Genomic DNA, 20,766 nt, shown 5'->3' with positions numbered 1-20,766 from the left:
TTGTCTGCCATGTGGGCAAATAAGGGCTGCATAATTCTGGCCACTGAGGGAAAGAATCTGTGAAAAAAGTTGATCATCCCCACAAACTCCTGCAATCCATTGGTCGTGCTGGGTCTAGGAAACTTTCAGATGGCCTCCACCTTGCTGGGTAGTCATGTGGCCCCTTCCTTGGTTATTCTATGACCCAGGAAGTCAGTGGTCTCCAACTCTAATTGGCATTTCACTGGGTTGATCGCCAGTCCAAATTCATTCAGCCCAGTGAAGAGGTTGCAGAGGTGCACCAAGTGTTCTTGCCGGCCTTTGCTCGCCACCAGAATGTTGCCGAGATAGACAAAAGTGCCATCCAGGTCTTGTCCATCAGCCACTGGGAAGGTTTGAGCGGCATTCTTCAGCCCAAATAGCATGCATAGGAATTTAAACAAGCCAAACGGGGTGATGATGGCAGTCTTGGGGATGTCGTCAGAGTGTACGGGGATCTGATGGTATCCCCACACTAGGTCCACTTTAGAGAAAATAGTTGCCCCATGCGCAAAGTCCTGTATGTGCAGCACGGGGTAGTGATCCGGCGTAGTGGCCTCGTTAAGCTGGCGGTAGTTGCCACATGGTCTCCAGCCCCCAGTGGCTTTGGCCACCTTGTTCAGGGGAGAAACCCATCGGCTGTCTGACTGCCATACTATGCTTAGTTCTTCCAGCTTTTTGAACTTCTCCTTACTAGTTGGAGCTTCTCCAGGGGCAAATGTCTGGCTTTTGCGTGGAACGGTGGGCCCTGGGTCAGGATGTGATGTCACACTCCATGTCTGGGCATCTCCAAGGTGAACTGGCGGGTAAGCACTGTCGGGAACTCCGTGAGGTTCTTGGCATACTCACCTGTGGAATGGTGTCCAGGTTAAGGGGGGGAGGGGCTCTGTCTGATATTCTTGAGAGGGAAGGTCTGGAATGTCTTTGCATGGATGAGACTCTGGTCCTTCAAGTCCACCAGCAGGCTGTGGGGATGCAGGAAATCTGCCCTGAGGAGCAGTTGTTCCACTGCTGCTGAGGTGAACATCCACGAGAAGAGGCTGCCTCCCAACTGCAGTTGGACCCTGCACGTGCCATAGGTCCTGGTGGTGCTGCTCTTGGCAGCTATCAACATGGGGCCCACTTGGCCATTTCTGGTTTCCTTCCCTGACGGGGACAGGACATTGACCTCTGCTCCTGTGTCCATGAGGAACAGTTACCCTAATTGACGGCCCCTCACATACAGGAGGCCGTCTAGTTGGCCAGCCGTCATAGTCATCAGCGATGGCTGGCACCAGCGTTTCCCTGGTACATGCATGGTGGTCGGCATCGGCGGGCTCCAGAGCTCCATCGCTGGTGGTAGAAGCACCACTGGTTGTTGGGCTCACTTCCTTGTGGGGTTGCTGCTCCTTCTGTGGTTCAGCTAGGGTCTGGCTGTGAAGTTTGGCGACAATAGACAATAGGCAATAGGAGCTGGAGTAGGCCATTTGGCCCGTCGGGCCAGCACCGCCATTTTAGATCATGGCTGATCATTACCATCAGTACCCCTTTCCAGCCTTATCCCCATAACCCTTAACTCCGTTACCCACAAGAGTCTTATCTAACTCTCTTTTGAACATAGTCAGCGAATCTGCCTCTACTACCCTCTGTGGCAGAGCATTCCACAGATTCACACTTCTCTGGGTAAAAAAATGCTTTCTCATCTCCGTCCTAAAGGGCCTACCCTGTATTCTTAAACTATGCCCTCTAGTCCTCGTCTCCCCCATCATTGGGAACAAGTAATCAGACTTCACCTTGTCTATCCCCCTGATGATTTTGTATACCTCAATCATGTCCCCCCTCATCCTTCTAAACTCCAATGGATACAAGTCCAGTTTTTCTAGCCTTGCTGCATATGACAACCCTGCCATCCCTGGAACTAACCTTGTAAATCTGCGCTGCACACCCTCTATAGCTAGTATGTCCTTCCTCAAGTTTGGAGACCAGAACTGGACGCAATACTCCAGGTGGGGTCTCACCAGGGCCCTGCATAACTGCAGAAGGGCGTCTCTGTTCCTATATGAGCCCCAAGGACGCCAAGCACTCTCTCTTATGCTTCCACAAGATGTCTGCTTGTGCTGCAACTTTCTGGAGGTTACTGAGACCAATGTCCATCAGGAGCAATTGGATGTCTTCAGGTAGTTGCTCTAAGAACGCCCGCTCAAACATTATGCAGGGTTCATGCTTCCCATTGAGGGCCAGGATATCATTCATCAGGCCACCTAAGTGGAGAAAACATACCCCTTTCTCTCGCCATGAGAGCCTTGATAAGCAGCTCTTTGAAGGTGGTGTAGGAGCCTTCTGTTGGAGGCCCCTGGATGAAATTGGCCACTCAGCTTGCCGTGTCTTGGCCCAGGGTGCTCACCACGTGATAGCACCGGGTGGACTCTGCAGTGATCTGTCGGATCCGAAAATGTGCCTCAGCCTGGTCAAACCAGATGCAGGGCAGACTTGTCCAGAAGGTTGGCAGCTTCAGACCAACTGCGTGGACTGCTGCTGGCTCACTCATTGTTGGGTTTAGATGCCGTATAAACCATCAGGGTCACCATTTGTATCTGCGTGCTACACAGAGAAAGACACACACAGGTGTAGCGAGGTATAGCTCTGTGTTTTATTGGGGCTGAAGCCCGGCTTTTATGCTGTTGGCATTCCCACCGTTTGCCCCATCAACCGACGTCACCACCTGCATAACAATTACGGGTTTCCCGCATGTGGGCTCCCTTCTTGCATTACAGTTTCTTCTTCACCGTGCGTTATCCCCAAGCTGTTGGCTGTGCATCAGGGGCAGGCACCACGTTGGGGATGATGGTGCTTAAGCTGCCTTAACCATATGACTGCTGGTTCACTTGCTGGGGTCAGTGCCGCTGCATGGTCTGGTGGCTCCTGGTTGCACTTGCCACCCGGAGCACCAGCCCAAATTCCATAGCAGAATTTTAGATGAACATGTAATTGCAAAATAAAAATGAATTGGAGGGTTAAGGGAAGAGCAAGAGGGGGGGATTGAATGGATAGCTCCAGCAAGGCCAGCATGGATTGAATTCCATCCTGTTCCCTCAAAACAGGCCAACGGTCTCTGCTTCTGACACTCTGTGTGAGCCAAATATTCAATAATTCATCTATTTTCTATGTTCAATAATTTCAAAGAAACCAACTCATACTCAGTGGGATCTCAAAACAACAAATCATCTTTCCTTAATTAGTCAATAATTTTGATACTTTATTTTTTTAATTAAAAACTGCTATTAACCACATGTCACTTTTGTCTATATTTCATGGATTTTGGGCTGCTTATCAAGAAAATCACCTTAAAATTTTCCTAGCACATACCATTTTTAGCTATAACCTATTTTTGTGATCTTCTGTCATATTTTAAGTTTACTAGTATATTCCCCCCCGAAGCAAGCTGTTTAGGGCATGCATTCACTGCAGGTACTATGCAAATGTTGACTTAGACCTGGGCATGCTTTATCAGGATAGACGCAGATGGGCTATAAAACCAGTTCACATATACAGATGCTGTGCATGATATAGATTGAACTCATGTTGATGCCAATGTTCTGCAGGCAATAGCATAGTGTTAATAACAATCAGATTTATTGTCTTTGGAAAGATTCAAAACTGCAGAAATGTGTCATCAATGTTGCAATTGCTACGATACAAACTGCTACATTTGTGCCGAGTGTACACTTAAGTCTCAAAGACTCAGCGTGACTGCACTTATTAAGAAAAACTATGAGCTCTACTTTGGCTGTAAAATTGGTGACCAAGACAAACCCTGGGCTCCTCTCATTTATTGTGCAAGCCAATGCCATGCTACATCCAATAAAAGTGAATTTAATACGTCTCCAACTTTCTATTTGATACAACGAATCTGAAATGATTATTGTGTTTGCCTTGAAGTTGTCAACCCTAACTTTTTTTCAGGAAGCAAACATATTGAAAAAAATTGTTGTGCTATGAACAACCCCAGTATTCCTAATTTCTACTCATACAGACAGTTTCACATCCTTGGCATTATTCTCATGAAATTTTACATTGCATTTCATTGGGATGAAAATATTTTCCTGCAAACAAAACTGCAATTGTGGACAAATTAACATATCATTGTTCCTGATTACATCAGAGACCATTCCAGCCCATTCCATTCCAGCATGTCAGCTCGCAGGGCAATCCTGCCCCCCCATAAACTTTTCCAGCTACCCATTCTTTTCCCCCCTCCCAGCCCCCATTTCCTTCAACTCTCCACAGATATTGCCTCTTATTTACATACTAGGGACAATTTACATTGGCCAATTAAATGACCAACCGTCACATCTGAAGGATGTTGCAACAAATTGGTGGAGGGGGGAAGGAGGGTAAGCAATGGTGGCAGCCCACTCAATCCGAAAAAGAGCATGCAAACTCCATAAAGATTACACTGATTCAACTGATGTATTGGGTGTTCCAACGTATAAAATAAACATAACTTCAGCCCTCAAAAATAGAAACCCACCCTCTTAGAAAGAATGGTTAAATATTATTAGCGTTCATTTAATTTTTTTAGATCTCTCCTTTGTTGGCAAAGTAAGCATTTATTGCCCTTCCCTGAATGGATTTCTAGGCCATTTCAGAGTTCAGAAAACTAGATTTTTGTGGGACTGGCATTGCATTTGGGCAAAAATGGCAGCTTTCCTCCTCTGAGTGATATTAACCCACATGGGTTTTTAATGTCAATCTGGTAGTTTTGTGGTCAGTTTGATCAATGAATTTAGATTCCATAAATGCCAGGGTGGGATGCAAATTCTAGTCTCTGGATTGTTAATCCAGGCCTCTGGTCAACAAATTAACCACAGTATCATCACCCTAAAGTCTCCATAGGTTGGTAATGATTAGAAAGCATTTACTAAGATGAATCACTTACTGAGATGAATTCTGACTGAAAGATGTGTTCTTCAAAAAATTACTTGATGCCTGCAATTATTGAAAAAACAAGTTAATTTCTGACATTTAAAAATGAGAAAGTCAAACACATACACTATAAATGGGGAAAGGCCATTGACCTGAAACATTAACTTTATTTCTGATTGCATGGATGTGAGTTGACCTGATGAGTATTCTCTTTTTATTATGCTTATTCAGCAGAAGAATCTTGTGATATCAGGCTAAAAAGGCATCAAACTCACTCAGCAAATTATATTTTGTTGTTGATTATTGTTTATAAAAAGTGATGAGAACAAAATTAAAGCATTGACAATGATTTGTTAACAACATCAGTAGTCAACTCTAACAGAGATTACCGCTCAATCTCCTAAATTTCAATGAAGAGTCGCACACCTGATACATTCACTGTTTCTTCTTCCGATGTAGCCTGAGTTGCTGAATCCTTCCAGTGTCTTAAGTTATTTTTAAAATCAAAGATTAACTTTGCTTCTTTGCTTTTCAGACCATCAATTCTTGAATTTTAGAATGATTGAAGTACAGTACACTTAGTCAATTCTCAGTTAACTCGTTAGCCTGAAAGAAATCTTAGGACTGTAAAAGCCTAAACACAAGTGGAATGCAGCAAAACAAGGCTGCTGGATGAAAATGATATTCACAGGGTGACTTCTAATCTTGGTAAGATAGAGGGCGTTCAACCAGCCAACTTAGAATTAAAAGTGGCAAGAACATGTATAACTTAACCTCCTTCTAATTCTCAGCACACGTGTATGTAATGTGTGTGTGTAAGTTCAGAAAAGTTCTTTGGATGACTGTCCAATCTCACTTCTCACTCCTCCAAGTTCACTGGTTGCAGGTAATTCTTATAATGTGCACGGAATTTAACATTTATAAATTTCAGCAGGCTTTGGTACTTGAAAGGTAAATGGTTACCACTCAGGAAGGTTCTTGTCAATTTTAAGAGAGAAATTTGTTGATGTACGTCATCAGCCACTTCTGTGTCTTGCTGATGAAACTTGTCCCTCCAGGGTTCTCCAGATGATAACTTCTTTCTTTCATGTCACCACAGAGTTCCTTTTTGTTTCTCTTATTCCAAGTGAAGCATTAGAAAGTCAGTCCTCTCCTCTTGCATAACCCACAAGGGCTTTGACCAGGCTGAATTAACAACTCATGACCCATCTTCCAAATGGGGCTTTTCACAAGCTTGCCAGCTTGTCCTGTTCCAGTCCCAGCTGCTGTTGCTGGTTGTAACACTGTAGAACTTATCTCGGTTTTTCTCTCTCTCTCTCTCTCTGAGAAAAAGCCTGTTTGACTCTCTCTGCTTGCAAAACCACATGACCCTCTTAGAACAACAAGTTTCCCTTCAGACTGTCTGTGGCTCTAACAAGCTCTTTCATCTGTTACTCTTTTGTAAACAACAATCCATTAGTGAAGTCTCTTGAGCACTCTCCAAAGATCTTGCAAAGACTGTTGGCCCCAATATGTCTAGCATGGGGCAGAGCTCCAGTATTCCAAATAAGATCTGTTTTAAAGTGTTTGTATGTGACCTACTCTAACAAACTTTTCCCAATTTATCTCCCCAAAAACATATCTATATACTCTGTCACATTACATTTAGATCAAGCACGAACAAAGATAACTGAAAAAGTCAATGCGGAAATATTTAAAACCAGATATGTAAGGGGAAGTCTACAAGATTATTAGCTCCAGATGTGACTGTTCCTACCACGGAAGATCAAAGCAGGAGTATGTGATCACAATGGAAGAACACTGAAAAGGTGACCAAACAAATATAAATGATGTTTTGACAATATTATTATTTTTGTTTTCAGGAACACCGTGTGAGTACAGAAAATACATTTGCAATCCATCTGAAACAGGAACCTTTGAGAGCAATTGTCCAATATACCAGAATAGCAATTCAGAACAAATATCTTGAGGCAAAATTCTGCACTCGTGAAAACCCTGTGCAATGGATGTAATGGCCAAGCTCTGCCTTTGTTTTCTACTTGAGTATTTTTTTAAAAGATGAAATAGCATATGGCATGGTTACAGCGACAGTAATCAAGACTGGGGTATGAATGCCAGGCTTCCTGGAAGGAGTTTGTACGTTCTGCCTGTGTCTGAGAGGGTTTCCCTGGGAGCTCCAGTTTCCTCCCACCATCCAAAATGTTCCGGGGATTGGAAGTCAATGGGTGTGATTTGGCAGTGCGGGCTCATGATTCGAAAAGGCCTGTTACCATGCTGCATGTCTAAATTTAAAAAAACATATTTTTAAAAGTTATTATTATAAAATTTGCAATATTGCAATGATCTAAGATGTGAGGTGATCATAGTAAAAATATTTTCACCAGCTGAGCTATGTCATGCACACATGTATAATTTCATTATAAAGGAACAGCTTCACTTTATCTACAGATTGGGAAGTTCCATGGCTAGTTAACCATGCCTAATTTTTGTTCAATAATTTCAATGAAAAAAAAACTTCTGATACGATCTAAGAAAACTCAAAATTCCAATTTTTTGGACTCTACAGTAAAGTAAAATATTCAGGGTACTTCATCAGACCATCGGTCAAGATCTGACCTGGAGGCACACAAAAAAGTAACAGGGCAGGTTGACCATACAATAAGTTTGAAGCAGCTTCCTATAAAACAGGTAACAGAGAAGAATAGAGGAACTATAGGGAATGGATACATTTGAATCAAGGAATAACAGGGATGTAAATCTGTTGCGTGGTTACCACCCAGGTGGAAAAGTTGGCCAACAGTGCATCACTGTGTAGTCTTCCAATTGATAATGATCTTGTTGTGGATTTTTACCATGTATTCCGTCTGATTCAGTAAACAATATCCTGCTGTGCTGTGTCTTTCATGTACACAACACAAAGTAAAGGATGAATCATCTCTTTCTTTTACAAAATACAAGTATCACAGCTGAAGAGAACAGCAGATGACTACATCAATGCAATACTTTGCAGCTTGCCCAACTCTACATTTTTCAGACAATGGATTCATTCATAAGAAGCCGAATATCAGGCCAGATTAAAAAGCACTACATCAATGCCATATTTTACAAGCCATTATTTTGTAGCTCTTTCTATTTTAAAATGATAGCAGCTCAGATGCGGTTGCAACCATAAAGCAAATTCCACGGCTGAGCTAGACCACTTCCGACATTCACTGCTACATTCCAGTGCTTGTGAAAAATTATGATGAATCTTTAGACTCCCCCATTTCCCTTCAGAGTGAATGGTGCTGACCAAGGGCCAACACTGAACATGCTCTCCTCTCCCTGCAGTTATCCTCAATAACTAATTCATCACAGTTTTCATGAATTTGGTTTTTGTACATTAGTCATCGGGCAGACATCGAATTTATGATGAACATTGAAGAAAAAATCTCAAAAATGGTGTTGTTTTCTTTCTTCTTTAAATTTCTACCATATGATCACTTCATTTGTAAAATAGTTACTTAAACAATGGGGTCATCTACTGCAAATGGTGGTCCCGTTGTGGTCTCCTATACATCGGAGAGACTGGACACAGACTGGGAGATTGCTTCGTTGAATACTTTGGCTCTGCCGCAATAATGAGAATCTCCAAGTGGTCACCCGTTTCAATTCCCCATCCTATTCCCTTGCTGGCATGTCTGTCCATGGTCTCAGGTACTGCCAGACTGAGACCACCTGCAGAGTGGAGAAACAACACCTCATCTGCCAACTGATCACCCTCCAACCAGATGGCATTAATATCGACTACTCTGGCTTTCGTTAACCACCCCCCCCCCCCACCCACACTTCTCCAGTCGGCTACCCCCACCTCTGTCTCTCCCTTCCCGGTCTCCTTTCGCGCAGACATGATAAATTCTCACCTCTCCCCAACATCTTTTGTTGGTCTGGATTCCTCCCCCAGCCAGCATTGTCTCATCTCTGAGATTTTCTGCTTCTGGCCCATTTTGCTTATTCCTTGCAGGAGGGCTCACGTCTGAATCATAGGCAATATATCCTTGCTTTTTATGAACATTGAAAGACCGGCTCAGTTTCTCCAGCATTTCAATGTGTTTTTATTATAATCACAGCGTCGGCAAACTTTCATTTTACACATAAACAATGAGTCAGAGTCAGAACTCTACAGCGTAGAAACAGGCCCTTCAGCCCAACATGCCCATGCCAACCATGCTTTTGGCCCACATCATTTTAAACCTTTTCTCTCCATCTGAATCATACATCAAGCAAGTAAGTCGAAGTTCAAAAGTGCAGAGTCACAGAAAGATCAGTTGGTTTAGAGCAAAGATGACATAATTTTACTATTTTGGGGTTGATTCAGGTTCATGGTAATGATGAGAAAGAAACTGTTCTTGAATCTGGTGGCGTGTGATCTCACACTCATTAATCTTTTCCTGATGGGAGGGTGTGTGAGGATAATATGGCCAGGGTAGGATGTGTCTTTTTGTGTGTTGGCAGCAGGAGTTAAACATGGAGTTGATGAGGGGAGGGAGTGGGTGTGTATGATGGCCGGAACCATGTTCACAATCATCTAATATTTCTTAAAGTTTTGCGTGGAACATAAACAAGGACTTCCATTTACATGCAACACAATTTGCAGCATTGTACCTGGCAGAATGTATTCATAGGTCTTTCAGTAGTCTTGGCTGGGTAGTTTGTTGTTCTTAGAGTCAATGTATCACACAAACCCTTTGGCCCACCATGTAAAGGTAAAGGATTCATTATTATCAAGTAATACTACATTTACAATGTAACATGTCTGAAATTCTTTAACTTTTGTCTACCGTAAGGCAGTGCTTGTCCATGTCAAATATAAAGGGCAATGTCTGTTCCTACTACCTCCACCCAGTGGGAAAGAGCTGCTCACCAATCTTAGTGGGGACTTCACCATCGATAAGCACAATAGACAGGGTCTTCACCATACATCAACTTCAAAGGAATAGCAGAAAACATCATCAACCATTATCTGTGATGTTTAGTGACAACAAAGTCTGACTCAGTCCATCAAAACCGAAAGTGGAGCAACCCTCTCATCTTTGGTTTGTTGTAGAAATGTATTGTCATGGAATTGTCATTGAAAGTGGTGGGAGCTGTGACCCAATGTCAGAACCCTCTCCTGGACCACATGCTCAATAACTTGCCCTTGTTTTAAAGGCCAGGTCACATTGCTGACATAACCAAAATCAGAGTCCTGAAGGAGATGCTCTCTTGTGGGTTCTTTTAGAGCAAGAAAACACCAGGTGGTCAGAGGAAACAATTCAAGGATGTACCCAAGGTCTCCTTAAAAAAAACCAATTCCAATCAAAGCAAGAATTCCTGATCCACAACCAATCAAAATGAAGGGGGAACATGAGCATGGCATTGAGAACCTTAAACATATTTGTCAGGAGCACATAAGAAACTAGTGCACTACTCTCCAAACTCACCACCCATCCATCCTGTCAACCATCTCCTGCCCACCCTGTGGTTGTGATCATGTATTCAGATCCCACATTAACCTCTTTACCCATGTAGGAACCCACAGAATGGATTGGAAGAAAATTATCCTTGACCCCCCCAGGGACTGCCTGAGAGAAAACAAGGATGAAATGAAGCATGGGGTCACTGGAAGTTGCAACCCCAGGCAAGAACAACCAAACCATATTACAAGTAAGTGCATTAGTAACCATGCACAAGAGGACATTTTGGGAGGCAAGAGCATTGGGGAGAAAATGGCAGCTCTGCTGGAGCCGCTGTAATGGCAGAAACACTGCTGGTGTGAACGCTCGGGGAGTGAGGAGCCTAGATACAGTGCTCCTACAGGATCTAACTGCCCAGTTCAACTGCCATCAGCTCTGCACAGGCTTTGAATGGCCTGTTAAAGGAGCTGACAGTAGTTTTATTTAAAATCCCGCAACCACAGGGTCTGTGCCCAAGATGGTGGCGCCTCTGATCGGCAGCAGCAATGAGGGGTTACACACTCCAGGCAAGCGCAGCACTGGTGCAGGGCATCAGAAAATGGGGAAAAGGAGCAGAGAGACAACCCACAGGACGGTGACCACGGTAAAGGACCAGTGAGGGGCTCTGAGGCTGAAAGATCCACGCATGTGGCGGACTGCTGGTGACTCAAGGTGAAGAACCTACGGAGACTGGAGGCTGTTGGAGACTGTTTTTGGGGAACTCGTGCTGGGCTGTGGACTGCTGAAGACTGGTTTGAAACTGGATGAACAGGTGCCAGGTACCAGACTGGGAAGCGAGGAGGTGCCAAAGGCGCTGAAGGGTTCCTAATGGTATCGGAGGTTCAGATCTGTAGCTCAGGTTGCCAAAGGTTTGAACTGGACTCTGTGGCTGTGGGAGAGTTGGAAGCAAATCCACGGACACTCAGTGACTCTGGGGCTTTTGTTTCTCTTTCTCTGACAGTACAAGGCACTTCAGGCAATTTCTGCCGATGGCAAATTTGTCAGCCTTACAGCAGGCAAAAGCAATTTTGTGTAATATGACTTTATTTTTAATTACATGACAATAAATTGAATCTTGAATCTTGGAGGGTGGAGCAAGAGGGTGAGTGGAGAAGAGCAGTTCAATAATACTAAATTATGAATGGTGGAAACTAAGCTCAGAGTCAATCAGGACACCTCTGTTGCCCAAGTCAACCATAAAATGAACAATGTTCATGTGGATAAATGTAAAACAATGGTACGTCATGTAATCAAATTAACAGCGTGGAGAGAAATCCTTATGGTATTCCTCTCCCAATGTGTCAAGTGATTAATAACAAATTTAGCAGTGGCATAAACCATGATCAGGCCAGTATTACTCTGGGTCTGAGATCTGTTTCTTTTAAAATATTATGTAACAGCATTAACATAAAAAAAACAGGCTTTACCATTTGTTTGCAATTGCTTTCCTGAGTGGAGACTCAAGCGAGACTGTAGATGCTGGAATCTGGAGCAAAAAAACTAGCAGATCAAGCAGCGTCAGTGAGAGAAAAGGAACTGTTGACATTTCAGCAATGGATCCTTCTGTAATCATCCTTCTCCTTGCATTGATGCTGTCTGACCTGCTGAGTTCCTCCAGCAGATTGATTATTGCTCCTTTCCTTTGTGTTGTGTTAAAAGACTCTGTTCAGGTATTTTAATCCAATACAGATTCAGAAATATGCTGGAGAAATGCTGTTTAGAAAGGTACACATTTCCATTATGGAAATTCTTAACCAGTTAAGACTCTGTGAGAGAACATTTTTTGACTGCACTTTCAAATGCTGTGATTCTTCTTTGACCTAAACGTACTATTTGGGAGATTACATGCTCTGTTCATTGTTTGTCTTATAGGCAGCAGTTAATCAGGTTGTCTGACTTTGGAGTGGTAAAGTGTGCAACAAGGAGATGAAGAGCAAGGGGGCAACGGTGGCACAAAAGGAAGGAACTTCCAACAAAACAATGGCACAAAGTGAGGAACTTTCAACATTAGGTTTACAGAGGCTAATAATCAAACCCTGGCATCTGGGCACCACAACAGTGTAAAAAGCTGTGAAGTCCTCAATCCTAAATTAACTTGTTTCCTCTCTTTCTAACATCAGTGAGGACCCTCATTTTGGTCAGCTCACTCCAGAAATATAACGATATATTTTAAAAAATATTTTATTTATAATAAACACATGCATAGATACAGTTTTCATATATCAAAATAGTATGCAAAGAAAATGATTAATACATGCTAAATTTATATATAAAAAGTAAAAAGAGAAAAACTAACAAAAACACACCCTCCTACCCCCAAAACCCCCTACCTACCCAAAATAAAAACTACAAAAGGTGTATGTATATTGATTCAGATTGCTCATGGAAACACTCGAAGATCTCATGTAAAAACATTTCACAAAAACATAATTCATTGAGGGAAGGAATTATTTACAAGTTTAAACCCACTATTTGAGCATACAGGCTCCAAATCTGTAAAAAAAAAGAATATTTATCTCTCAAACTATACATAATTTTTTTCTAATGCAATACCCTCTCGTAGGGTCAACAGCCATCTAGCAAACACATGGTGTGAAGCGCAGAAAGGGCATCCTTTGCATTGAAGTTTCATCTGGACATTTACTGCAACTGAACTTCTCCCAGCTGTCTTGGACCTCACCATGCTGCTGGATCCAAGATGGGATGTCGAAAAGGTGGGTCTAGACTTGTGCAACCCCCTACTCACTTAAATCCATTCATGTACACACTGTTGCTTTCTGAGGAGTGGGGTATCCTCATATCAGGCCCCACAAACTGACTGAAAGGAACCATCATCATCCTATGGGATGGAGACCCAGAAGAGGAGAAGATGGTATTTTAGGCCTTACCACAGTTAGCAGGTGTCCCTAGTTGTTCCCATTTTCATCTGAAATCTCCACTTCACCTCAGTTATCGCTTTTCACAGGTCATACCTGCTCCTGCTGTACTGATCTGGATCTCAGAAATGCCTGTGATCTGGCTCTCAGCAGGTTCCAGATTTAATTGTTCATCCAGGGCTTCTGGTTGGGGAAAACCCTAAATGATTTGATGGGCACACACTCATCCACAGCTGTTTTGATAAGGTCTGTGACAGCCCTGGTGCAATCGTTCAAATTCTCAGCTGAGCCCTTGAACAATGCCCTCGAGGAAGTCCTGTTACCATTCTTCAGTCTCCTGTGACCACCTTCCAGCTGTCCAGATCTCCGGAGCCTCTCTTTTCAGGCTGTCTGTATGAAGGCAGAAAGAGCACAGCCAGGTGATCTGATTTGCCAAAATGCGGTGTCGGGAAAGAACGGTTGGCCTTCTTTATCTTAGTGTAGCAGTGATCAAATGTGCTTGGACCTCTGGTACAGCAGGTCACAAACTGGTGGTAGTTGGAAAGGGTTTTCTTGATACAGTCCTTGTTAAAGTCGCCAGCTAAGATTTGCAGTGCATCAGGCTGGGCCGTCTCTTGAGTACACACCATATCATGCAGTTCTGCTAGTGCCTATTTGTAATTAGCATCCAGAAGGACATAAACTCCGGTGAGAATCTCTGATGTGAACTCTTGGGGTGGATAGAAGGGTCTGCACTTAATCAAGATTTTCTCCAAGGCAGTAGAGCAGGAGGTCGACATAACTCTAATGTCTGTGCACCTCCCAGTATTAACAAAAAAGAACACACAGCACCCTCCCTTCCCTTTTCCAGAATCTGAGTTCCAATCCAGTCTATAAATGGTGAAACCATCTAGTTGGGTAGCGGTGTCTGGTATGTTCTCCGTTAGCCAGGTCTTGGTTCAGCACATAACTAAGATTTCTCTGACCCACGTCTGATAAAGCAACCTTGCCGTCATGTCGTCAATTTTATTCTCCAGTGACTGGACATTGGCCAGTAATATGGATGGTAGGGGAGGTCTCAGACCCCTGCTCTTCAGAATTTTTTGGATCCCGGTCCTCACTCTACATTTCCGACCTCAGCCTTGGTGGTGGCCTGTCCCTTTAAGCCCCCTGCCTTCTCGCCAGCCTGTTCCTAACTTATCTGTTACCTGGGAGAATTGAAGATTGTTAACTGTGTTCAGGAGCTGGTCGGTCATAAAAAAATTGCATGCAGTTGATGGTAACAAAAGCAGCTGGGAAGGTGAGTATTTTAAAGCAGTATTTAACAGGGGTTCTGCAGCCCACAAAATGTTGCCATAGGTCACCAGTGCTATTTTTTCTGGCTCACAAATTGTAATTACCTAGTTTTATTTTGCTTTCTTGTGCAATGTTTGTTAGATGTGATGCATCCAAGTGCTCTCTGACTCTATCAAAGAATAGACTATGGAATTTATCTTTGGTTTAACCCATGATAATTAAAGACTCCATAATTACAATTCAACAACTACTCACAACCTCTCAATTCTATGCAAAATTCATCCTCAGTTTCTATTTGTATTGTATGGCATAGAAACAGAATGTTTCCTGCCAGAAAGAATCCATCAATTTTCTTTTTCCATTCCATGGATGAAGTCACGTCTGTATTCCATAAGACCAACCCTCCCTTTTTTCCACCTCCTTCCAAAATTTATTTAAAGAGGTGAGGATAGTTCCAGAGTAACAACAGCCAAGTTTCTGTTAAAGTGATTAACTCACCTAAATTAAAGCCACTACTTTTGACCTTTGAATTAAACTATTACAAATTCAAAAGGAACAAAGGAACTGGGATAAGCAATGCCATGCTTCCTTAATTTTCCTGTTCTTGACTTTTGTTTCAGAATCTATATCCTTTGTTTATCTACTATTATTTATTTTGAAGACCCTAACATTTGTTATGTGCCTATTTTGCTGGACCTTTGGGCAACATTAAGCAGGGAAAAAGAGATGTATTTGAATTAACTCTTATTACTCTAGTTTACAATTGTAAACATAATGTCAAGAAAATCAAAGTTGAAAATCATTTTATTTGTAAAAAGCAGAAAGATTTAAAAAACTGAATTAAATGTTGTGCCAAAATTAATTAAATGGTATGATGATTTTAAGACTCAAGCATGCTTCAGTTCATTAACTACAACAGATTACGCATTTCCAAACAAGAATGCTCTTTGGTGAAAGGGAATCAAAATATTCTGATACATCATCTGGCAATCCCACTGGTCGCTTCCAAATGACCATTGCAAGCCTGTGGAAGATGACAGGGTATTCAAAAGCTGGTGTAGACCCTAGGCCTGTTTACATGGTAAATGGATACTCTGACCAGAGGGATAATGTCCCTGTAAGAATCCCACTGACTCCCACAAAGGAGGACCAAAGAAGATATGGATGAATTGATGGATGAATATGACAAGGATTGACAAAAATATGACACATAATTGCCACTGCTTAAAGCACACATGCTTGTGCTGTCAGCCTTTGTAGGTAGATATACTGATGAAGCCAGAATCATGTCCCCAGTAATGTGCAGTAAAATGAGGTCTCCTTCATTCTTCTGAACTCCAAGGAATACAGTCCAAGAGCCATCAAACGTTCCTTATATGTTAATCCCTTCATTCCAGAAATTATTCTTGTGAATCTTCTCTGAACCCTCTCCAATTCCAGCACATTCTTTCTTAAATGAGGAGTCAAAAGTTCTATCCCGTACTCCTCAGCAGTACCTTATAAAGCTCAAAATCACATCCCTGCTCTTATATCCTATTCCTCCAGATATGAACACCAACATTACATTCGCCTGTCAGTTTTATGCTCTCAGTTGCTGTCACCATAGAAAAGACACGTTAGCTTTTCCTTGGCTTGTCACATTAAGCTCAAGTTAATAATGAAATTAAACATTACCTACCGGACTGTTTACATGACTGACAAATCCATCACAGTTATCAGGCTGGAAGAGAAAGAGAAGGGAGAATGCTATGAAATACTTCAATCATAAAATCCATTGTCATAATGCAATTGTGCTTGTCAAAATAGAAGTCACTTTTTGCATTGGAACATGACTGAAAAAAACTGTCTCCAGAGAATCCAAACAATTGCCATCTCATAATTCAGTCAGTTCTTGTAATCAGATCATCTCACAATCTTACACCATGGTCATGTGTCACAGATAATGAATAATCCCCATTACCATGAAATTTTAACCTTAAATGATCAGAGCAAAGACAGCTCAAGGATTTTTTATCCCCCTAAGTCACAATGTATCCTGAGGCACCAAACAAAAGTAGAAATACAACAAGACTGTCTAATAGAGGCACTTTATCTGGTGACCTGAGAAAAGCTCAGAAGTTGCCCTAACTGTTAAGACAAGTCAGCAGATTAACGGAACTTGTGAGAATTCTGAACTAAAGTGGGCCCTAGACTCTCTGTGCAGCATTTCTCCAACACAATAGTTCCCATCGCCAGTGGGTAAGCAAACAAATTCTGCTCCACTCTCTCCACCAACTCCCCACCTTCAACAAGCTCAACCATGGCCTCCACTCACATTTGTTAGCAAGTGCCAACTAGAAATTGGACACTGAATTCTCATATAAATAAAATTATATTCCTGCACTTTAGTGCACTTGTTCAATGGGGAAAATTGCAACTTAAAGAAACACTGACTTCTGGTTATTACAGGAATACTTAATTTTACCGTGTGCAACATTATTTTCACCTCTAACTTTCACTATCCATACTATTCACTGCTTAGGCTGGAGATGAGGGGGAGCTGCTTTTTCCCAAGAGGGTGGTGAATCTGTGGAATTCATTGCCCATTGAAGCAGTGGAGGCTACCTCAGTAAATATATTTAAGACAAGATTGAAAAGATGTTAACATAGTAAGGAAATTAAGGAATATGGAGAAAATAGAGGGAGGTAGAGATCAGCCTGATTTCACTGAAGGCGGAGTAGGCTTGACGGGCCGGGTGACTATTCCTGCTCCTACTTCTTATGCATCTATAAATGTGACTTCTCATTTTTATTGGCTATCATATTGCAGTTACAATGTGTGTGCTTATAGCTTATAAGAGGTCAATGAGCCTTACAGCAATGATCAGTCCCATATGCCCAACTCATTCATGCTGAACAAAATGGGATTCTTGGCTAGTCCATATCCTTAGAAATCCCTTCTATCCACATATTTCTCCAAAACTATACCAACTTCCATAACTTTCCTTGGCAGCCTGATCCAGATTATGTACTATACTCTTGAGTGTAAAAGTTGTCCTAAGAGGTCAGGATTCAGGTCCAGAATTCTTGTTCCCTTTACTCCAAAACTAACAGTTTGAGCTCTTGCAGGAAGCAAACATTCCTCTTTAATTTGGTTAAAATCATCACTTGATCAAGTGATATGAGTGAAGGTAAACTATGCTTCAGATCTCCATGGAAACAAACAGAGGTTAGCATTTTAAAATCCTGTTCATTCCAGTAATAACCCACAAGATTAATAGTAATAAGAGGGGTTAAAATGTCTTGACGGTGCATTTGCACAGCATAATGTTAACAGACAAGAAGTGTATTACAACTCCAGAACAAAAAATGTAAACCATACCAGGATATACAAGATATTTAAAAAATTGTTTCTTAAATACAATGATTTAATTGTCTTAACAGATGTTTTATTTTAAAAATTGAAAAACCAATGCCAATAAAAAGTTTATAAAATAAATCAAAGCCTAAGAAACTCCCTAATATTTGATTGTGTGAATTTATTAGCTTCTAAAGAAATGACTGTAAGTGTCCATATTTTGGCTGTGATATATTGAGGAGTGCTGCAAATGTGAAACTAATGCTTGGAGTAATAGCTTGCATTCACTGGTGATGACAGCCACCACAATGATTATATTTTGCTCTTCCGTTCGCTGGAGTTGACCACAATATGTTGATCTGCAGATTATGATGAGAAATTTTTTGCCTTCACAATCATGGTCAGGGCTATCACTGAGCCTTACCTGGAAGTATCCTCCACAAGACATTAAACACGATTAAGTGAATGAGTTGCCAAACAATCTCAAGTGGATCCAGGCGAAGTCTTGCCTCATTCACTGTTATCTAGTTTGGCAGAGCCTAAAAGAAAAGTGGGACCCCACTGTTTTAAATATCCACATGGGATGTCTGGAAGAATGAAACACACAGATATTTGGCCAGGTGCCTTTCAAACCTCCTTTAAGGTAGATGTTAGCCTCGAGTGCTCTTGCAATACTAATCCACAGTGTCTTGAGATATAGTTCCATTGATGGCAGACTTCACAGCCTCATCTAGTCATTCACCATATCTTCCAACTGATCAGAACATGGCTACTCAGATACCAGTGATGATGCTGTTAATCTCAATTGTACCCTCTTGTTTAGCCTTACCCATTTACAAGGAGCACTGGACTGTGAATGAGTGCAGAAGTCATGGTGAATTTACTTAACTTTATATTTAGAGTTAACTAACTGCTGCTGCTGACCACTGGAGATTAACTGAGGATATGAAAGTTACAAGCTCCTATGTTTGCAAAATTGTTCCATGCATGCAGTGCACTTCAAATGGTAATATTTAACAAGGTGCTTCACAGCACCATTGCCAGATAAAATATGATACCACGGTTCATCAGAAGAAAATGAGGCAAATAAAATAAAATAGATTTAAAGGAGAAGTCTCAGTATTCACATATGGCCAACTTTGTCTGCAGGAAAAAGAATATCAGGGTTGAATGTGATGTCATTATGAACTCTCATCTGAACTTTAATAAAATCACAGTGATTGCAGGAATTCCAATCATGGTTCTGCAAATTCTATCTCATTACTAAGTATATTGTTTATTCTGTAAAAACACAATGCTGGAGAAACTCAGCAGGTCAAACAGTGTACTTTACATGAAGATACATAACCAACGTTTCAGTCTTGAGCCCTTCATCAAGGGATAAGCAAAATGTAGGCAGGTTGCCGAACCAATTCTGTATCAGAATAGTACTTGAACAACGATCTGCTGCTGTCTATTTACTCCACATCAACCCCAATTTCACGATCAACCCCTCAAACAAGGCGCAGTTGTAGTTTTGCATACTGGTTTCTATATTGTTGAGGTCAGATGTCAACTCTGGGACACCTCTTCATACCATTAACACTGATAGGAAGGATAAACTGTATTAAAATGAACATCTTCCCAAGGATACAATACCTATTTCAATCATTACCAATTCACCTAAAAGAGAAATTCTTCAAGGAGCTAAAGAAAATAATAAGGAAATTCTTATGGAAAGGGGGGAAACCGAGGATAGCACTAGATAAATTAACAGAATGGTACAAATAAGGAGGCTTACATCTACCAAACTTTAAGAATTATTATAGAACAGCACAATTAAGATACCTATCAGATTTTTATCAAACAAGGGAAAAACCAGATTGGACCAGATTAGAGCTAGATAAAATAGGGGAGAAGATACCTGAGCATATACTCTATAAGTGGGATGAAAAATTGGTGCAACGTAGGAATTCACCAGTATTACACCATCTGCTCAACATTTGGAAGAAGATTCATGTAGAAAGGAATAAAATAAATTATCAACTACCAAAATTAATATTGACACAAAATCAACTAATCCCTTTCACAAATAATAACCTTTCCTTCAGAGAATGGGAGAGAAAAGGGATCAAAAGAATAGAAAATTGTTTTTTGGGAAATAAATTATTATCTTTTGAACAAATGAAGGACAAATATAATATAACTCACGATACAAGGTTTACATACCACCAACTGAAAACCTACTTGAAGGACAAATTGGGAAACAGACTGAGGTTACCAGAAGGAAGCAATTTTGAATATGTGATTACAGACACAATGATAATTTAAAAAATTATAACAAACATGTACATCAAACTGCAAGAAAATGAGAATGAGGAAACAAACTGTAAAACTAAACAAAAATGGAAACGAGATTTAAACATAAAGATAAAGAATGAAACATGGGAAAAGCTATGCTCCGGAACCATGAGAAATACAATAAACACGAGGTTACGCATGATACAATATAATTGGTTACACAGGCTATACATCACACCCCAAAAGTTAAATAAATGGGACCCAACAGTATCAGACAGATGTTTTCGCTGTAAAAAGGAAATGGGAACAACAATCCATGTAATTTGGACATTTGAGAAAGTGGAAAAATTTTGGGAAGATCTAAACCAGATATTAAATAAAATCACAAAAAGAAATATACCAAAAAAACCCAGAGATCTTCCTTCTAAGTAATATAAGAAATAAAGAATTTGGACTCTATTTGGATGGAGCACAGAAAAGATTTATTTTGATAGCCCTAGCTGTAGCAAAAAAATGTATTATGCCAACCTGGAAATTAGAAGACAACTTGAGAATACAACAATGGTACATAGAAATAAATAAATGTATTCCATTAGAAAAA

General features: G+C 41.2%; 1 protein-coding gene across 15 annotated transcripts in view; it reads right to left on the bottom strand.

Annotated features, from left to right (window-relative positions):
* The window catches only part of LOC138750166 (tensin-3-like), a 480,425-nt gene that overhangs the window by 202,543 nt on the left and 257,116 nt on the right, over positions 1-20,766 (bottom strand). For all 15 annotated transcript variants that reach the window (XM_069912329.1, XM_069912327.1, XM_069912319.1 and 12 more), the window contains 2 exons: positions 16,227-16,268; positions 4,937-4,986 (listed from right to left, as the gene is read on the bottom strand). In XM_069912329.1, coding sequence (XP_069768430.1) covers positions 4,937-4,986; positions 16,227-16,268 — 92 coding nt within the window. The remainder of the gene's footprint in view (positions 1-4,936; positions 4,987-16,226; positions 16,269-20,766) is intronic.

The sequence above is a fragment of the Narcine bancroftii genome, chromosome 1 (genome assembly GCF_036971445.1).
Source record: "Narcine bancroftii isolate sNarBan1 chromosome 1, sNarBan1.hap1, whole genome shotgun sequence".
Classification (NCBI taxonomy): domain Eukaryota; kingdom Metazoa; phylum Chordata; class Chondrichthyes; order Torpediniformes; family Narcinidae; genus Narcine; species Narcine bancroftii.
The sequence above is the reverse complement of the archived record's forward strand: the minus strand, read 5'-3'. Positions and strand labels throughout refer to the sequence as shown.